The following is an 18,808-nucleotide window of genomic DNA, read 5'->3' on the forward strand; positions in this document are numbered from 1 at the left end:
ACACTTTCCCATCACTAACAGGGTTTTAACACTCTCCAGTAAAGTGCATGAGGGACAAAACCAATCCTGGACATTCGAGCCACGCAACATTGGGCTCATTAAAAGGAGACGGTCAAATGTCAGCCACTGAATGAGGTAGCCTCGCGGGAAAGTCTTGTTGATTCTCGCTAGCACCATTACCTGGGAGTGCCTCCCACAGCCAAAAGGAGCAGCACTGACAGCGAAGATGAAAAAGTCTGCACCGAGTTAGTCCCACCTACGCAGTGGCAGAAATATAAAAAGGACCAATCCCGTTGTTGGTGAGGTACACCACATGCTCAGAGATCATTCTCAACCTGCCTGCTAAAAAAAATTCTCAAGAATAAAATTAAAATAAAGGTGTGAACTAATTGTCCATGAAGCTTCTTATGAAGGTGGAATGTTGTTGTCTGGAATTAAACTGCTTAAAAAAAAAAATTCCCTTTCATTTTTCTTAACAATCTTCCTTCTTCACATGACTCCTAGCTGGGGTCCAGTTTCATGGGTGCTGGCTGCCCTCTAGTACCTTGTCCAAATGGTCAGTATTCATATCCAAACCTACAGAGGGAGTATTGGCAGGCTATTTGACCATGGGGGGATCGCATAGCTGCCCGATCCTCTCCTCAGCCAATGTCTACCTTCCAACTTTCCAGCAGGAAGCACTGGATAATGATCAGGAGCGTGAATCCGAGCTGATTTTCCCTTCTCTAACCCGGGGGCGTTGCGGCCCATTGTAGCATCAACACCACCCTGGTTGAGATCAGCAAGCGCAGCACAGACCAAGGATCAAACCTGGGTACGGCCAGTCTTTGGGCTCACTTTTCCCCAGTGATTTGCGCTGTTTTGTTTAGGCTTTTTTTGGCCTAAGTTAAAAAAAAATCACAGTTTCCCCAATCAATTTGCACCAGTGTAACTCAGCTAGTTACAATTTTTTTAGGTTAGTTTTTTTTTCAGTCAAAGGGGGCGTAACCTGCCACCAGAGAGAGAGAGAGAGAGAGAGTGACAGAGAGAGAGTGACAGAGAGAGGACCTGCAAGCCCTTCGGCTGGGGGCATTGGAGGTAAGTTGCAATGTGTTCTAGTGTGTTGGGAGCTGGCTGTATGTTTCACTTTGTAGCCTCAGCTCGCATTGTGTCCCTGGTTACCATGGCAGCTCGATCTTTTTGGCGCTGATCAAGGCTCCACCCCCAAAACTAAAGGACAGGTTAGGCCACACCAAAATGAACATTTTTTTGGGACGTACTTGGGCCCCCAAAAAACGGGCGTAACTCTTCAAGTGCGCCAAAAAAGAGCTCGAGGAAAATTGAGCCCCTCGTCTGTACACCTTCTATTGACAGGATTAAGAGCAGGACTGACAGACAGAGGTCTGCAAACAATGTGAGCATCCCAACCCGCACGCCAACTAATGGCAACTGGCGGAAAACAACGCCTCGAATGTCTCGGTGTGTAACTGCACCATTTGGTGCAGTATTAAGCCAGAGGTGCTGAGTTAACTGATCTTAGTCGAGGCAGCAACTTGGGTGCTTCAGTGGCCCTGGGCTTGGGTGGGGAAAATTGTCCCTGCTCCTGATCGCCACACAAGGACCTCTGCATGTGTGGGGACAGGATTTAGGCTCAAGTGTCCTTCCCCCCCCACCCCCACCTCCCCTCCCCCCACCATGTTCAAACAGCCCCATGGCACTCCCTGTTGAGGCTCACAGAAGGCACTGGGGAGAGTAAATAGAGAGTAGCACCAGTAAAATGCAAAACTACATTCCAGTAAGAAGTCAATGTCCTCAGGAGAGCTGGGGTGAAACCCAGACAGGATAAAAAACCTTTATTGTTGTATCTCCCAAAGGCAACTTCACTAGAATTATAATTCACTAGAAAGCTATTCACATTGTACAGTGTTTTTTTGTAATAAAGGTAATTACCTTAATAACTTCAGGGAATTGACGTAACCTCTTTCCGCAGGGGGCGTAATATGTAGTTTCCCCATGCAGACGGCTCCCCACAGTCCTTATTCTGATCTCACGCTTCCACCTGACAAACACAATATCGTCATCATTTGGGAATCAAAAATCAAATGGAAATTTATTTTAAAAGGCATTTATCATTTTTTTCCATGTCCCTTTCAGCTTACGGTGTGTGTCTCTGAATCACAAACCATTCCTGTCGGAGGGGCTGGGCAGACACAGCTTACCCACCCCCCCCCCCACCCCCCGACCTCTGCCTAGGGCGCACTTCAACTGACTGCGAGAGCCTGGACGAGAACGGCCCCTTGCCGCTGCTTCATAGAATCAGACAGCACAGAAGGAGGCCATTCGGCCCATCGTGACGGCAGCCATTTTCCCTCCTCCTCTATGGGGAGGTGCCTGGCCTTTGCTTGCCACCTCCTCCGGGCGAGGTGTGAGAAAGATGCACCAGCAACCATTTGCATTTCTATCGCACTCCTTATGTGCAGAAAGAGCTCTCAGTGCATGTAATACTGCAGAGACGAAGCTGCACATTGAGCAGGAAGGAAGTGAAAGCGTTGTTGAAGGGAAGGGTTTTTCAGGAGGCTTTTGAAAATAGGAAGTGGAGGTGGCAGGGTGGGTGGATATAGGGATGAAATTCAAGAGGATGGGGGAAGATAGTGGCTCAAAGAATGACCAGTAAAGTGGGAAGTGAGGAGTAAACTGGTAACGGAGGAAGAAAGGGTACTTGCGGGGACATTTGGTTGGAGTAGATGCTGAGGTAGGGCGGAGCGAGGCCACAGGAGATCTGAAATCAAGTGACTGTGGCACACAGAGCTAGCGGTGAAGGGACACCAGGACTTTGTGCAGAGGGATAGAGTTCTGGATGAGTTGTAGTTTATGGAGAGTGTAGGTGGGTCACAGAAAAGGAGAACGTTGGGGAAATCCAGTTCATGCAGGGCTTAATGTCGCTCGGGTAGGTTGCAGCAACAGCCTTGGGGTTGGAAAACTGGAGCTGGGAGGAGAACGGTGTCAAAGGCAGTAGAGCAGTTGAGGAGGATGGGGAGAGACAATGAGTCGCATCCAATGTCCTGCAACTTTGCCCAGTGCACTCTCAGTGGTGGGGCAGAAACTGGTCTTGAATAGGGAAGAGATGGGAGTGCAATTCTGAAGCAGTCCTGTGTTCCAGGGCTTTGGAAAACAAGGGGAAGTTGGAGACAGGACAGTAGTTGGAGACAATGGAGGGATTGAACATGTTTTTTGGGAGAGGAAGGGGATGACAACAGCAATTTTGCAGGAATTTGGGGCAGTGATAAGAGGGTAAAGATAAGTTAATGATGAGCATGGGACTGAAGAGGGAAAGTAGAGAGAGGGTCAAGGGAGAAAATGGTGGACTTTGTGGACAAGATGAATTTAAACAAAGGCTGAGGGGTTTATTTAATAGAAAGATGAGGAAATGATTGGAGAGAACTCTGTGGGTGACAGATCGCTCTAATGTCTCAAGGCCATATGTTGAAGGAGTAGGTGTGTTATAGGCGTCAATGTGGAGAGTGAGACTGAGGCATGAGGAAAGCAAGTGTCAGCGGGGGTGGAGGAGAATGAGCTCAGGTGAGGCTAAAACTGTTGAGAATAAGGAGTTGTTCAGTGTAGAGGCTGAAGGCAGACAAGAGGGGGCGGGGGTGGAGGACGATTGCAGTAAGGAAAGTACTTGGAGGTTGGTGAGGGGAGGTGGCAGAAATGAAGAATCGCGCTGGAGAGGTAGAACTGAATGAGGTGTTCGAAAATGGAGAAAGGAATGGAGGAGTGAGAGGATAGGCTACGGTGGGATCTGGGGATAACGCATGACCGGTGATTTGGACAAAATATATGGTGGAATGTGAAGCTGGGAAGGAGGGTGGCCAGTGATGGAGAAGGAGGTATCATTGGCGAGTCAAGTTTCAGTCAAGCCCAGTATGTGCATGTGTTTCTATCGGAAAAGGGGGCGGGGGATGGGGAAGATCTTGTTTGTGAGAAGCAGACATTATTAAAGCGTGTTGCAGAGAGGAAGGGTAGCTGGAGGTTCAATAAGGGGGTGGGAGCAAGGGAAGACTCGCTGGGGCTAGAGGGGGATTCAGAAGCGCACACGAGGGGGAAAGTTTGAGAGATTTATCCCCGAGCGATTAATGATGAAGGCATTGCGAGAGAGGAATATAGCAGTTGGGCGATGATTAGGGTCGAGATACCAGTATGTGTCATGATGGGTGTGGTGAAGGATGCCCAGTTTGAGGCAGAGGAAAGCTGTCAGCCTGTTCGGAAGGGAGGAGTGCATTGTGCCAGCAGACAGAAAGGAGTGCAGCAGGGGTTGGTGATAGAATGGGCTGGGGAGCAAGGAGAGAGTCATTTTTTTTTAAATGAGGTGGGAACATAGAGGAGAAGAACTGGAAAATGGGAGGAGAATGAGGTGAGTAGGGTAGAGAGGCATCCATTATGTGTGCGCGGGGAACAGAAGCAATAGCGGTTACAGAATTAGCAGCAATTGGAGTTCAGGTGCAAGGGGTCATGACAGACATTGTGATTAATGCTTCAGGTCAAATAGGAATTGAATTAAACCTGTTGGGAGGTTGGGGGCGAGAGTTTAGGGCACAACTGCAATTGCCACGGTCAACATTGTTCAAAGTGAAGAGTATATACAAACCATAAGAATAACCTGTACATGGCTACAAAGTCTTTTGACTAGAGGTTCGAGAAAGATGATTGGAGTCTGGGGCCAGTCTAACAAATGAGGTCTGGGGGTTCCCAGGCAATTGGGGTAGTCCTGGGATTGGCTGGAGAGGTCGGAGGGTGTGGAATTGGCCAGGGGATTGGAGGGACTGGTGTCAGCCTGGGGGGGGGGGGGGGGGGGGGGGAGGGAAACAAAGATCTGGATGTAGTCTGGAGCTCAGCGACATCCAGGCCTTGGCCTGGAGCTTAGAAAGTTCTGGGGTTAACACTGGAGGGATTTGCGTGGAGGTCAGGCAGTCTGTGTTGAGCAAGATGAGCCGGGGCAGCAACAGCAGCAGAGAAGCCAGGGCCAGCAGACCCACCAGCACCAGCAGGGGAGCAGCCATGGCCAACACCAGCAGGAGAGCAGCCAGGGCCAACACCAGCAGGAGAGCAGCCAGGGCCAACACCAGCAGGAGAGCAGCCAGGGCCAACACCAGCAGGAGAGCAGCCATGGCCAACACCAGCAGGAGAGCAGCCAGGGCCAACACCAGCAGGAGAGCAGCCAGGGCCAACACCAGCAGGAGAGCAGCCAGGGCCAACACCAGCAGGAGAGCAGCCAGGGCCACCAGCAGCAGGAGAGCAGCCAGGGCCACCAGCAGCAGGAGAGCAGCCAGGGCCAACACCAGGAGAGCAGCCAGGGCCAACACCAGGAGGAGAGCAGCCAGGGCCACCAGCAGCAGGAGAGCAGCCCTGGCCAACACCAGCAGGAGAGCAGCCATGGCCAACACCAGCAGGAGAGCAGCCATGGCCAACACCAGCAGGAGAGCAGCCATGGCCAACACCAGCAGGAGAGCAGCCCTGGCCAACACCAGCAGGAGAGCAGCCATGGCCAACACCAGCAGGAGAGCAGCCATGGCCAACACCAGCAGGAGAGCAGCCATGGCCATCACCAGCAGGAGAGCAGCCATGGCCAACACCAGCAGGAGAGCAGCAATGGCCAACACCAGCAGGAGAGCAGCCATGGCCAACACCAGCAGGAGAGCAGCCATGGCCAACACCAGCAGGAGAGCAGCCATGGCCAACAGCACCAGCAGGAGAGCAGCCATGGCCAACACCAGCAGGAGAGCAGCAATGGCCAACAGCACCAGCAGGAGAGCAGCCATGGCCAACACCAGCAGGAGAGCAGCCATGGCCAACACCAGCAGGAGAGCAGCCATGGCCAACATCAGCAGGAGAGCAGCCATGGCCACCAGCAGCAGGAGAGCAGCAATGGCCAACAGCACCAGTAGGAGAGCAGCCATGGCCAACACCAGCAGGAGAGCAGCCAGGGCCAACACCAGCAGGAGAGCAGCCAGGACCAGCACCAGCAGGAGAGCAGCCAGGGTCAGCACCAGCAGGAGAGCAGCCAGGGCCAGCACCAGCAGGAGAGCAGCCAGGGCCAGCACCAGCAGGAGAGCAGCCAGGGCCAGCACCAGCAGGAGAGCAGCCATGGCCAGCAGCAGCAGGAGAGCAGCCATGGCCACCAGCAGCAGGAGAGCAGCCAGGGCCACCAGCAGCAGGAGAGCAGCCAGGGCCACCAGCAGCAGGAGAGCAGCCAGGGCCAGCACCAGCACAGGAACTAAAGCAGCACAACCAGGAAGCAGTTTTTAGTACAGACTACTTGCAATGGGAAAGAGAAAGATTTTCTCCTTGAACTTTATAGTTTTCTGCTGGGTCTTGTAGCAGGAGATTCCTTAGGAGGATTTCGGCGATAGAGTAACTCACTGCCTTTGGAGCCACATTATTGCCATTCTTGATAGGAATGCTGAAAGGTGCAGGAGGAAGAAGAGTAGTCTGAAGGAGCGATTACAATCATTCCATTGAAACTGCTGGCAGGATTACGGAGTCGGGTACACAGGAGCAGTGGGAGGAATGCCACCACGGACAGCCAGATGGCAATGGATTTTGGATTTTGGAAATCCACTGCAGGAGCCGCAGTGTGCGCGAATCAGAAAACCCTCGTCCAAAAACCTATTTCTCCCCATCATTGCAGATAGCTTTATTCTATTGAAACACAGCAAAAAGATTACCTCCCCCCAGTGCTGCAGTTGGTAAATACGGTGCAGTGCTGAGCCATATAGACCAGGAAGGTCTCCGGGGCGATTCCTGCTCCGTGCAGAGCTCGCTGGACTCCGCACCAGACTGAGCCATGCATTGATCCACTGTCCCAGTGGGACCGCCAGCACAGGCCTGCTCCAAACCAATGCTACAGGCGACAAGTCACATTGCTGAAAGCAATCAGTAAAGATCCGAGGGCAAGGACACTCTGGGGACCTTTAGCTTTAATGCTCTGTCAGAGCCCAAGTAGCTGAATGCCAGTCCGATCGCCCAAGTGAAAAATGGTGCGTGTGTGTGTGTGTGTGTGTGTGTGTGTGTGTGGCAGGGAAATAAAGTTAAAGCAGAGAAACCACTTTATCAAAAGGGGGTCATTTTATTTTGAAATGAACTTACAAACAAATAACTCGATCAGAAACGGAACTGCATATGAATGGATTACAGCTCAGCTGGAATGGTAAAGGGAGGTGGAGAAGCTGGCAGCCCAGGGAAGCACGAAAATCAGTCAAAGGACTGAAAAGGGCACCATGAAAGCAAAGGAGCCAGAGGATCCACAGGGCGGGATCCTGTCAGCTTTGCCAGAAAAAGCTTCTGTGCCATTCGGACCACACGGGATCAGAGACACAACGGATCCCGAACTGTTGAGAATCAGACTTCGATCGGGGAAGTCATGTGCAGGTGCAATCTTTTGCCCGAGAGAACAGAGAAGTGGCGGGAGTATCAGCTGTCATCAAGAACATGAGCACAAGGCAGCAATTGATCGTGTGAGCCTGATGAAAGATCGAGAGACTGTGTGGGTTGTCTCCAAAGACCGGAAATGAAGTGGGCCCCATAGTGCGGTGTTGCTAAGCCGTCCAGACCAGTGCTGTCCCAAGTTCACTCCCTGATTTGCGCGGAACTACCTGATCTTCGCCACGGGTGGAGTAGGGAAGCTACAGCTGGCCTCAGCGTGCCTGGGCTAGAGAAGGAAACAAAAACAGCAGCCAGGGTTCTTGGCACTGAGCACTGTTCGGTGACTCCTGCTGGACAGTGTGGGTGGGCATACACTGCGAGAGAACAGGGCTGGGCTCAGCTGTGATGGCCCACTTGGTAAAATAGCCTGCCTCACACGCAGCGTTGAGGCTCAGACATTTGCGCGAGGTACCAGGGGACTGCTGGTGCCCGTGGAACCATTTCTCAACATGCGGCAGCACCTTTAGGAAAGCAGGAGAGAGAGAAAACGAACGCCAGGAGTAAAGCTGCTGAGTAACCAGAGGTGCGTCAGAGCAGCAGCAGCTTCTCAGGGGTTATGCATAGCGAACATAGAAAGACAAAGGACAGTGGGGTCACCACTACTGTGCAGCATTCTCATCAACCGGTCACTGTGGCATTGCTTTGGAAAAGAAGCAGGCATCTTGGCTGGAGACCATCTCCTTTGGAGTTTCAATTAACACCATGGGCATAAAATGCCTCTGTTAAGCTGACACGAGTTAACATGTTGATTTTAAATAGACTTCATAAAAATAGCGCAGACGGGAATTTCATGTTATTGTGTTAGCCAATGCTGTAAAATTAGCGCAGAGAGGAAATCAGACCCTTTGATAATAATACCGCCTCATCACATTGAAATGTCTCAAAGTGCTTCACACAATGAACTATTTTGAAGTGCAGTGACAGTTCTTACGCAGAACGCGAGAAGATGACACATTCTGATTGACGCCAACAAAAATGATAGTTATTGATGAAAATATCAGAACTAGACAAATAGGCAACCAGCTGCAGATCAGCCATGATCTTATTGAATGGCGAAACAGGCTCGAGGGGCCAAATGGCCTACTCCTGCTCCTAATTCTTATGTTCGCAGGGGCCATCACGTAACTGTGGGAGGGAGCCCGGAAGATAGGGAGTCCAGCAGTTACCTTCATTTAATTGCTACACAGAATTAGTCAATAAAAGAAGCTAATGCAATGCTCGGCAGATGAAGCGTTTGGAGTGTTAGGAAAGGTCCAGGATCAAGAGCCGGCCATTCCCAATCTAATTCAAGACCTACAATGCAGTGCACACCATTGCTCCAACAGAGGAACAAAGGCGTGGTTGCTTTTGATCAGAGATGCCTCAAAGGAACTTTGAGACTGAGTGGCGACAGCAAGCCAAGAATTATGTCGTCAGGGAAAGAAGGTAAGTTGGAATCAATGCGTCAGATAATCAAGCCAAAGAAATTGACGTGGTTTAGTCAGACGCTTAGAATCTCTGGTCAAGACGTCCTCAGCAGGTCTGCCTAGGAACTGGAACAAAAAAGACACACATAAAGGAAGAGCCCAGGCTGGATACGGCGACAGAGCCATTAAAGATATCGAAAATATATGTATCGAGTTGGAAGAGTTACAAAACTGATTAAGCGACCATGACATTAACAGTTGGGGATTTCAGTTGGTCCTGAAACCAACACCTGGTCGAGATAGAGATCCACGCAGTGATCAGATGTGCCTTTACCGAAGACCTGACTCTTATGCGAGTTGCTCTCGATTGGGAGCTGCCTGGGCCTCCCTGCGCTCTTAGCAAAATGTGATACTGGATCCTGTGTCTGACAGCCTTAATAAACATCAGAGAAAATTACCCGTATTGCAGTGGAATGCGCAACTCGCGTTCGTCAGTTACTCTTCTACGTATGCATTCGCCTGTGGGGGAAAAAAGCAAGGACATTTTACTTCCACATACAAGCCGTTCTACTGCTAGCACGTGGCGTTTATGACACACCCTGCTCGAGTCCTAGCCCTTTATGCATTGCTCCAATATACTCTCACTTAGGTAGCATTGCTAGTAGATACCAACATTCTGTAAGATGCATTATTTGTAAGTTCCCTCCCATCCCCCAGTCAACATCTTCGCTATGCTGCCTTGTTTTTTGCCTTGATCTTCGGTACTTTACCGTTAATTCACCGAGCAATAAACTCTTGAACGACTACAGGTGTTTGCCCAGGGAGCATCAATGGGTAAAGGGCCCCATTCTGCTCAAAACCTTGCCCTTCCCCTCAGCATAGTCACCAGCACAAAAATAGGAGCAAACCCAGTAACAAGCAGAGTTGATTTGTGTCTCTGTGCAACACATTTCCTCACTGGGCACAAGAAAAAGAAGCGATTTGTAATTTAGTTTGTTGTGGGTGTGACTACTTTTCTCTCTTTCTTTTGAAAGGTAATTTTTGGCTCTGCTCACGCTAGGTACTGACCTCAGCCAACAGGATGAGCATGCATCCCGTGCAGCCAGCATTACTCTGATGTTGGCCTCCCGGGAGCCGTACAAGAGCAGTCCCGTATGACTCTCACAGCAGTGCAATTGATAGCAGAGCCAAATCTGCCTCCCGTCACGCTCTGGTGTATTGGTGCAATATTGAGGCACCGAGTCAGATCGAAATCTATTTTCAGGAGATGCCACCCAGATTGCCCGTTTCTCGTGTTACACACTGGGGGAAGGCACAAAGGGCGCCTGTCAAAGCAAGCCGTGGAAGGAATCAGTGTCTTTGTGTTTAAACAGTCATATTAAAAATGTGCTTAATAGCCGTTGGCGGCAGCTAAGATACAGTCCAGGTGGACCTCAGCTACACATGGACCCAAAAGCTACTTTAAGGCCCCTGGGTGAAGTGGAGGTTACCTTGCTGCCTGCTCTCAGCATCACTCCATGTCCACCCTCAGACCTGGTCACTTGTGTGTAGAACGTTAGTGGGAACACCTGGAAAATATCCCTTCCAGTTGAAATTACACAGGAGATATGAGCATACCAAATCTGTTGACGCTTTCGCATGAAATTCCTTTGACTATTTCCACAAAGATGTCCACACCAAAGAAAGCGGCCAACGCCTTTGTTAAAATAGCGGACAAAGGGATTTCACACACCGCGTTCTTATGCCAATATCTCACACCGCAATTGCACTGCAGCCGAGTGGAAGTTCTCAACTTCACCTTCACAACTGCCTCAATTACACGAGAAAACGGAGCACTGCACGGTTAGGTGAGCTCAGTCGCTTTTTTCGCTCCTGCCTTTTTAAAATAATCGATTTACGCTACTTCCCAACTGAATAATCCTTACCCGCATTAGTTCTTGCACACACTAGCCCTCACTCTGCTGAATAGATATAAACTCCCAACAATATTAGCACAATAAATACAGTGACCAGAGTCTTGAGGGTTACGTTGGTTGTTGACAATGATAAATATCGGAGGAAGGATTAGTAAATGCCTGGCGGTGAATGTTTCAGGATTTGCCTCAACTTTTGGGAAATGTTATTCACTCCTTTTAAGGAGTTTTCTCCTCTTCATCTTGGCTGGTGGTGGCCAGGAGTGGGACACGGCTCGCGAGGGCCGGGCGGTCGCGAAGGGGTGTTTGAGAGTTGCTCAGAACGACTCTCTCCCTCTCTCTCTCTCTCTCGCGCTCATTTTTCCTTCCTTCTCGCAGGGAAGCTCCCCTCAGCACTATGACGAGACCAAGGGACTCCGTGCGTGAGGCACGCTCGGTGCAGACTGCCTCACCAGACTAGGCTGTGGTGCAATGTGTTGGAGCGCAGTGCCAGTCAGAATCTGCAGCTTTCAAAAGTTTGGCATCAACCAGACCGAGAAGCTGACCTCGAGCAGTAATCAGAGTCGCCAACCCGCCAGGATTGCTCGGGAATTACAGACTAGTCTCCAGGACTCCGCGGTGAGCAAACCCGGAGAAAAGTCATCAGGGCATTTCAAAAATGGTTTGGGAAAAAAAAATTCTTTGGACACACTTGTGATAAAAATATCAGACATAGGGGGGCGGGGGGGGGGGGAGGGCGAAGGTTGTTTGACTGACAGTGAAGAATCATCTAATCAGGTAATGAAGAGTCTATTGACTTTCCGATTGGTGCAGGAAGGCGGAGCGCCAAGAGGATGGACATGTTGGGCGACCAATGGTGGGGCGATCGGAGGTCATGTGATGAAACCTCCAGGAATACGTCCAACCAGAGTTGGCGCCCCGAGGGACAATCAGAGTGAGGCCAGCCTCACTAACAACCTGCTCAATACTAACACTGACAGAGGCCTTGCAGTAGCTTGCCGGCATGCCCTTTTGTCTGGTACATAACCAGGGCCCCTAGAGCTCTGTGATTCCACGGCTGCAGAAAGTGCCCCAGAATTTCTCCCCCCTCCCAGTCACAAAATGTCTCCCTTACGACTGGTTTCCTTCTCAAAATAGTTTCCTCCCATTGCAACCACAGTGGAACCAATGCCTGGTGTATCAATACCAATACCTGGTGTTCTGAGTCGGAAGGTATCAATTGACACCAATATTCTAATCCCCACTGATGTGCAGCTGAAGCGTTCAAAGTGTGAAATATATGGGGATTAACAAACTACAAATCAATGAGGATTGCAAAGAAAAGCAGAGAGAGAGAGAGAGAGAGACAGGAAGAAAGAAGGAGGAAAGATTTGCATTTATATTGCGCCTTGTCTTGTCTCTCAGAAACATCTCAAAGTGCTTCACAGGCAATGAATTACTTTGAACTGCAGTGACTGTTGCTTTGTAGGCAGGCGCGGCAGCCATTTTGCGCACAGCAAGATCCCACAAACAGCGGTGAAATAACTGAGCAGTTAAATATGTTTTTGGAGGTGTGAGTTGAGGGACGAAACGATGGCCAGGACACCGGGGAGAACGCCCTGCTCTTCTTCCAATAGTGCCGCGGGATCTTTAATATCCCCCTGACCGGGCAGACGGGGCCTCGTTTGAACGTCTCATCCGGCAGACAGCACCTCCGACAGTGCTGCGCTCCCTCGGTACTGCGCTGGGAGTGTCGGCCTAGATTTGGGGCTCGAGTCTCTGGAGTGGGGGGCCTGAACCCACAACCTTCTGACTCAGAGGCGAGAGTGCGATCCACTGAGCTATCAGATGAGCCACGCTGGCACACAGCATTTGGATTTGTTACACCAGGTATTGGTTACCCGCTCGGCAGGTGAAGTGTGCAAGGTGTGAAACGCATGGAGATGATCTAACCCCATTAATTTCAGCTCCTTAATCAGCTGGCTTTGTAGCAGGTCTGAGCCCAGCCTCGTGTCCGTTGTGTTTAATGTGCTGGCGAGTTGAGTGTATGTTGCTGAATGTAACACCGAGTAGTGACTGTGTCTGATGGTCAATCGGCCCTGGGCTCACCAGCACTCCAATCTTGCCATTTTAAATTCACATTTGAAAGGGAAATTGCAGTTTGAACATGCTTGGGGGCTCTGCACACCATAGTAGAAAATGATGCATTGCCGTAAATACTAACATTTCAATCATAAAAGCCAACAGTTTCGCTAGCTGCCACTTAGCACCTTAGCAGTCTCACTTATCTCGGTATAAGGTCAGGTGAGATGGCGAGGCGTTAAGTGGCAGCTATTTCTGTAAATGGCTAAGCAATAGATGGACTTTCAGAGGCGGAGCACAGCAAACCACTTTTGAACAATCCCAATTTTTCTAAATATTTTAAGAGCCACCCCCAAACCGTGGACAGACTTCCCACTGCGTTCTCATGCCACAGGATTTGCCGCAGAATTCTAGGGGCCCTGAATATAACAGGGAGACCACAAAAAAATAAAATCGGGAGGGAGAGAAATTTTAAAAAAAATTAAAAAGCGTGTGGTGGGGGAGGGGAGCTTGCCAGTAGCCATGTGAGTAAATGCACTTCCCATTGTGAAACGGAGCAGCACAGACCAGAACGGCCCCTGGTCTGTGCAGAGCGAGCTGATTTTAGCCTGGGTGGGGGGGGGGGGGGGGGAGGGGGGGTGACAATTGGGCCCTCAGTGCCTCCTCGGAAATGGAGGGACCGTTTTTTGACACAGAGCAGCTCGAGACCACCTCACACACCTTACAGACCACAGCTTGGGAGCCATTCACCTGCCTGCTCTCTCGCCTGTGGAAATAGGCATCGGGAGAGAAGTAGCCCGAGAGAGAGAGAGAGAGAGAGGGAGAAATCTCTAAAGGGGGAATGCACTAGTGTGTCGCAATATTCTGTCTTTGGACAGGCCTCTTGAAAAAGCGAGGCAAGTATTTCTCGACAGAATTTGCTGAGGCGTGACTCACCCTTACTCGTGGCGGAGGATGATGGTGTGGGAGGCGTCACCGGGACAGGGACCTGCTTCTTTGCCTTCTTCACCGGGGTTTTGAAGAGGGTCGAGGAGTCCAGCGAGCGGGTGCAGCCAGCGTCGGGGGCAGCAGGGCCCTCGCTGTCGCCGTCAGACAGCGTCAGCGTTGACATGACCAGTTTCGAAAGGATTTTCACGGCTGCTGCATCGGGGTCCTCGCACTCATCCGTTTCACTGTCCGAGACACTTAGATCTGCACAGGATTGCAAAGGCAGTGCCATTAAACGCGACAGAAAAAGAGCTTTTCGCAGATGCACAACAGTAAATCTCAAAGGACACCAGTAACATTTTTGCTCCAAAATAGTAACACTTGCTCAATTTGTACAGTGCCCCCCCCCCCCCCCTCCAGTAACACAAGTGCTGACTCATAACTCAAAGACACCCAAGCATTGGTTCCAGCTTGAATTATTGCTGTGGCCCGAGGAGCACGCAGGTCTATCCAGGACCCAGTTGCCTACCTGGGCACCCCTTTCTTCAAATGGATGTGTGAACATTGTTTGCTGCTAAACCATTTATCACATTTGGTATCTAATATCGCTAATACTGGGAGCATTGTAATAGCAGCTGTGGTTGCCATTTGGGAATTGCTGTTGATGCATCATGTTTTTTCCCTTCATTGTTCTGGTTTACACCACCTCAATCTTATGCTGGCTCCTGGGCGAGGCACTACAACAACACCTTGCATTTATATACCACCTTTAACGGAGTGAAACATCCCAAACCGAGGCGCTGCACAGGAGCGTTAATCAGACTGAAATTGTGCTGGTAATTTAAAAGGGAGGTGCTGCACTTCCGTGCTCGCAATGTGTGCTATCGGGAACTGGTGCAACCTCAGTCCGTGGTTATTTTGCCCATTAGCCTTCATGCGCCATGTGGCAAAGACGTTGAGGGCAGTGATGCTCATCATTGCCACTGCTCGGGCATGGCAGACGGTGGACGACAGATCTCCATGCAGTGCCGTCACAGCCTCCCGGTGAGCTTGGGCCTCCTCATGCGCTTTTCCTTGGCCAGACAGCTGCCACACTCTCGCCAAGATTTTAGTGAAAGTGTAGACACACGTAAAGAGGGGTGCAATGTATAATAACAACAACAACTTGCATTTAGAAAGAAAGACTTGCATTTCTATAGCGCCTTTCATGACCACCGGACATCTCAAGGCGTTTACAGCCAACGAAGTACTTTTGGAGTGGAGGAAGAGCATCCGGGAGGGCGCTGAGCACCTCGAGTCTCGCCGCCGAGAGCATGCAGAAATCAAGCGCAGGCAGCTGAAGGAGCGTGCGGCAAACCAGTCCCACCCTCCCCTTCCCTTCCCTCCAACCACTGTCTGTCCCACCTGTGCCAGAGACTGTAAGTCCCGTATTGGACTGTTCAGTCACCTGAGAACTCACTTTTGGAGTGGAAGCAAGTCTTCCTCGATTTCGAGGGACTGCCTATGATGATGATGGTGTAGTCACTTGTAATGTGGGAAACGCAGCAGCCAATTTGCGTACACCAGCTCCCACAAACAGCAATGTGATATGTTTTTTGTTATGATGATTGAGGGATAAATATTGGCCCCAGGACACCGGGGATAACTCCCCTGCTCTTCTTCGAAATAGTGCCGTAGGATCTTTTATGTCCACCTGAGAGAGCAGAAGGGGGAGGGGGGGGGAAGGAGGAGAAGGGGGAGGAGGAGGAGAAGGGGGAGGAGGAGGAGAAGGGGGAGGGGGGGGGGGAGGAGAAGGGGGAGGGGGAGGAGAAGGAAAAGGGGGGGGAAAGGAGAGGGGGGGGAAAAGATGAGGGGGGGGAAAGGAGATGGGGGGGGGGGGAAAGGAGATGGAGGGGGGGAAAGGAGAAGGGGGAGGGAGGTTGAATGGGCCAGGCCCGAGATTTCGGGCAGCGCCCGTCCCCAGCACCAGATTTACAGGTAGGTGGCGTTGGGTCGGGTCGGGATCGCGGGTCGGGTCGGGGGGAGCGCGGGTTGGGGTCGGGAGCGCGGGTCGGGTCGGGAGGTGGTGGGTTCGGGTCGGGGGGTGGTGGGTTCGGGTCGGGTCGGGGGGAGGGAGGGAGGTCAGGTTGGGTCCAGTCGGGATGGGGGAAGTGGGAGTCGGGTCGGTGTCGGTGTCGGTGTCGGGTTCGGTCCGGAGGCGGGGGGGGCGGGGGGGAAGCGGGAGTCGGGTCAGGTCCAGTCCGGGGGGTCGGGTCCGGTCCAGGGGCAGGGGGGGGGGGGGAGCGGGAGTTGGGTCGCTGTCGGGTCCGGACCGGAGGCGGGGGGCGGGAAGCGGGAGTCAAGTCGGGTCGGGAGGAAGCAGGAGCTGGCCGTGGGAGGAGCCTTATTCACGCAGCCCCAGTGAGGCTGTTCGGCCAGAGCTAGGGGCTGCGTGCTTCGGGCCCCTCCCACACAGTTTTGGCCGCCTGGAGCTACTGCACATGTGCGCCCACTGTAGCGCGCATGTGCAGAGGTCCCGGCACTGTTTTCAGTGCAGGGACCTGGCTCCGCCCCCTACAGCTCGTGCTGCGCTGCGCCGAGCTGCAAACGACCTGCAGGGAGCCGGAGAATCTGGAAGTTTTTTTTAGGCGCACTTTGTGGCGCGAAAAACGGGCGTCCAGGTCGGGACTGCGCCGTTCTAGGCGCGGCTCGAAACTTGGGCCCAATGTTTCAGGTCGGCGAACCTTCGTCAGAACGTGAGGATCTCGCTCCAAATCAGACCTGGGCTGAATGAATTTAACAAAGGGGAGGGTTGGAAGTGTCACCACAGCAGTGAACGTACAGAGCCATGTTCTGCCCCAGAGCATGGGAACAATGGCCATTAGCAAGTTTACTGCAGTTGCCCCAACAAGAATCGCAGATTACCTTTTCTTGGTGAAGATGTGCGTGGAGTCATCAGAAGGGAGGCTGAAGTCTGCGTTTCATTGAGTGAAGATTTGAAAAGATTTAAACTTTCGAGAGAAGGAGCAAGCGTTGAGTCGGAGAGGGAGAGGGCGGAGACATCCTGCTTCAGAGACATTTTCACTTCTGCATCATGACAGTCATTCATTTCATTATCCGACTCACCGGTGAGCTCTATAGAGTTCGTGAAGAAAGAAAAGCATCAGATAGTGAGCAAGTTTAGAAAGTGGCATCTTTGCCATTTAGACCCTAGGAGTAACAACTTCCAAAGGTTATGGGGTAAAGACTTGCATTTATTGAGCGCCTTTCACAACCACCGGACGTCCCAAAGCGGTTTACAGCCAATGAGATACTTTTTGAATTGGAGCCACTGTTGTAATGTAGGAAACGCAGCAGCCAATTTGCGCACAGCAAGCTCCCACAAACAATAATGTGATAAATGACCAGATAATCTGTTTTTAGAGATGGTGATTGAGGGATAAATATTGGCCCAGGACAGCGGGTACAACTCCCCTGCTCTTCTTCAAAATTGTGCCACAGGATCTTTTACGTCCACCTGAGAAAGTAGATGGGGCCTCGGTTTAATGTCTCATCCGAAAGACGGCACCTCAGACAGTGCAGCACTCCCTCAGCACTGCACTGGAGTGTCAGTCTAGATTTTTGTGCTCAAGTCTCTGAAGTGGGAATTGAACCCACAACCTTCGGACTCAGAGGGAGCGTGTTGCCCACTTAACCACATCTGACACAACTGTAGTGCCCCAACCTCTGCCCCAGCTGAGATAGGCAGGGAATCTGGGACCTTGCTGTGTATGGCTCAGTAATACATTGGATAGCGCATTTACCATCCGAACCACTGGGGTTGTTCGGTTTACTTTCTCTCGATGGCAGTGTGTACAACGACAGAGAGCAGCACAGGTTCACAACCAGGATTCCTCCCATATAAACTCACAATCCTAACTATACGGTCAGCGAAAGGCTCGGACGCCTAGCTGCAATGTCCAAATCCTGTAGGGTGGAAATGCAATGATATTCCACGCAAAAACACACACAAGGTACTGGGGATCTTGAATAGAACTGCACCCCTCATGGAGTGGGGAACAGCCGGCGAGAGTAAAGGAGGCACTGTTCTCTCCAGGAGCCTGCCATCCCTTCTCGTCAGAGTCATCGTTTTCATTATTTGACTGTTTTCTAGACTCTGCAGAATGTGGGAAAGGTTGGATCTGACAGAATTATGAAGAGGAGTTAATGGAGGCGGTACCCTTTTAACAAAGTGACCAATTAGACGGGAGCCTACCCAGCAGCTCAGAGGATAAATGCATGACCTGGCTTACGACTGAGCCAATCAAACCCAGGTTCAAGGTACATTGGCAGAGCTCTCTGGAGTTCAGTCTCCAGTCTGTATTAAGTTGGTTGATTACAGCCAGGGCAGAAGTTTAGTCGCTACACTGTTCTCATGCACCAGATTAGGGAGTGGGGACAGGGAGGAATATCAGCCAGGGTGCTCAGTCCTGATCACTGTAATATATGCCCCTGTGAGTATACTCACAGGTTTGTAGAGCTGTTGCATTCGAGCCAGGGTGTCCCTGGAGATTGGAGCACGCGGTGTCCACCGGTACGCTTGCGGTCTTCCGCGAGAGGTGGGCGCCGGAGGGACTGGAGTGCATCATCACCCCCGGCAACCAAATTTTAATTTGATCTGTTTAATGTCTAAAGTTTAATTTGTTCATTTGTCGGTTTTGGTGCCCCTTTAATAAGGGGGCACTTGATTTACAGGTTCAACTAAAATAATTGTAGAGCTGTTGCACTGTGAGTAGCTTAGCCAGTCACTTGATGTTCACAAGACTCAATAAAACCCCAGCCAGTTGGGTCTAGGTCATCTACGATGAGGTATGCAGTTGTGAGCCTAGTGGATGAACTGGTAATGTGTCGTGTGATTCTTAAACCTTTGTTAATAAACCAGCTAGTTCTTAATAGCAATGTATTACTATGAAGGAGGCGGGAGCTCGGAGCAGCGCGAGTCCGGGGTCGGCGAGAGGCCTATAAAGGCCAGCGGGAGCTCGGAGCAGTCAGTCGAGGAGGCGGGAGCTCGGAGCAGCGCGAGTC

The 18,808-nt window shown here is 51.2% G+C and overlaps 1 protein-coding gene across 4 annotated transcripts in view; it reads right to left on the reverse strand.

The window, feature by feature from the left end:
• Window positions 1-18,808, reverse strand: part of LOC139240984 (bromodomain adjacent to zinc finger domain protein 2A-like) — a 181,143-nt gene that overhangs the window by 54,080 nt on the left and 108,255 nt on the right. For all 4 annotated transcript variants that reach the window (XM_070869628.1, XM_070869625.1, XM_070869627.1 and 1 more), the window contains exons 5-8: window positions 16,670-16,879; window positions 13,775-14,029; window positions 9,323-9,383; window positions 1,930-2,038 (exon numbers count right to left, since the gene is read on the reverse strand). In XM_070869628.1, coding sequence (XP_070725729.1) covers window positions 1,930-2,038; window positions 9,323-9,383; window positions 13,775-14,029; window positions 16,670-16,879 — 635 coding nt within the window. The remainder of the gene's footprint in view (window positions 1-1,929; window positions 2,039-9,322; window positions 9,384-13,774; window positions 14,030-16,669; window positions 16,880-18,808) is intronic.

Source organism: Pristiophorus japonicus, chromosome X (assembly GCF_044704955.1).
Source record: "Pristiophorus japonicus isolate sPriJap1 chromosome X, sPriJap1.hap1, whole genome shotgun sequence".
NCBI classification, from domain to species: Eukaryota; Metazoa; Chordata; class Chondrichthyes; family Pristiophoridae; genus Pristiophorus; species Pristiophorus japonicus.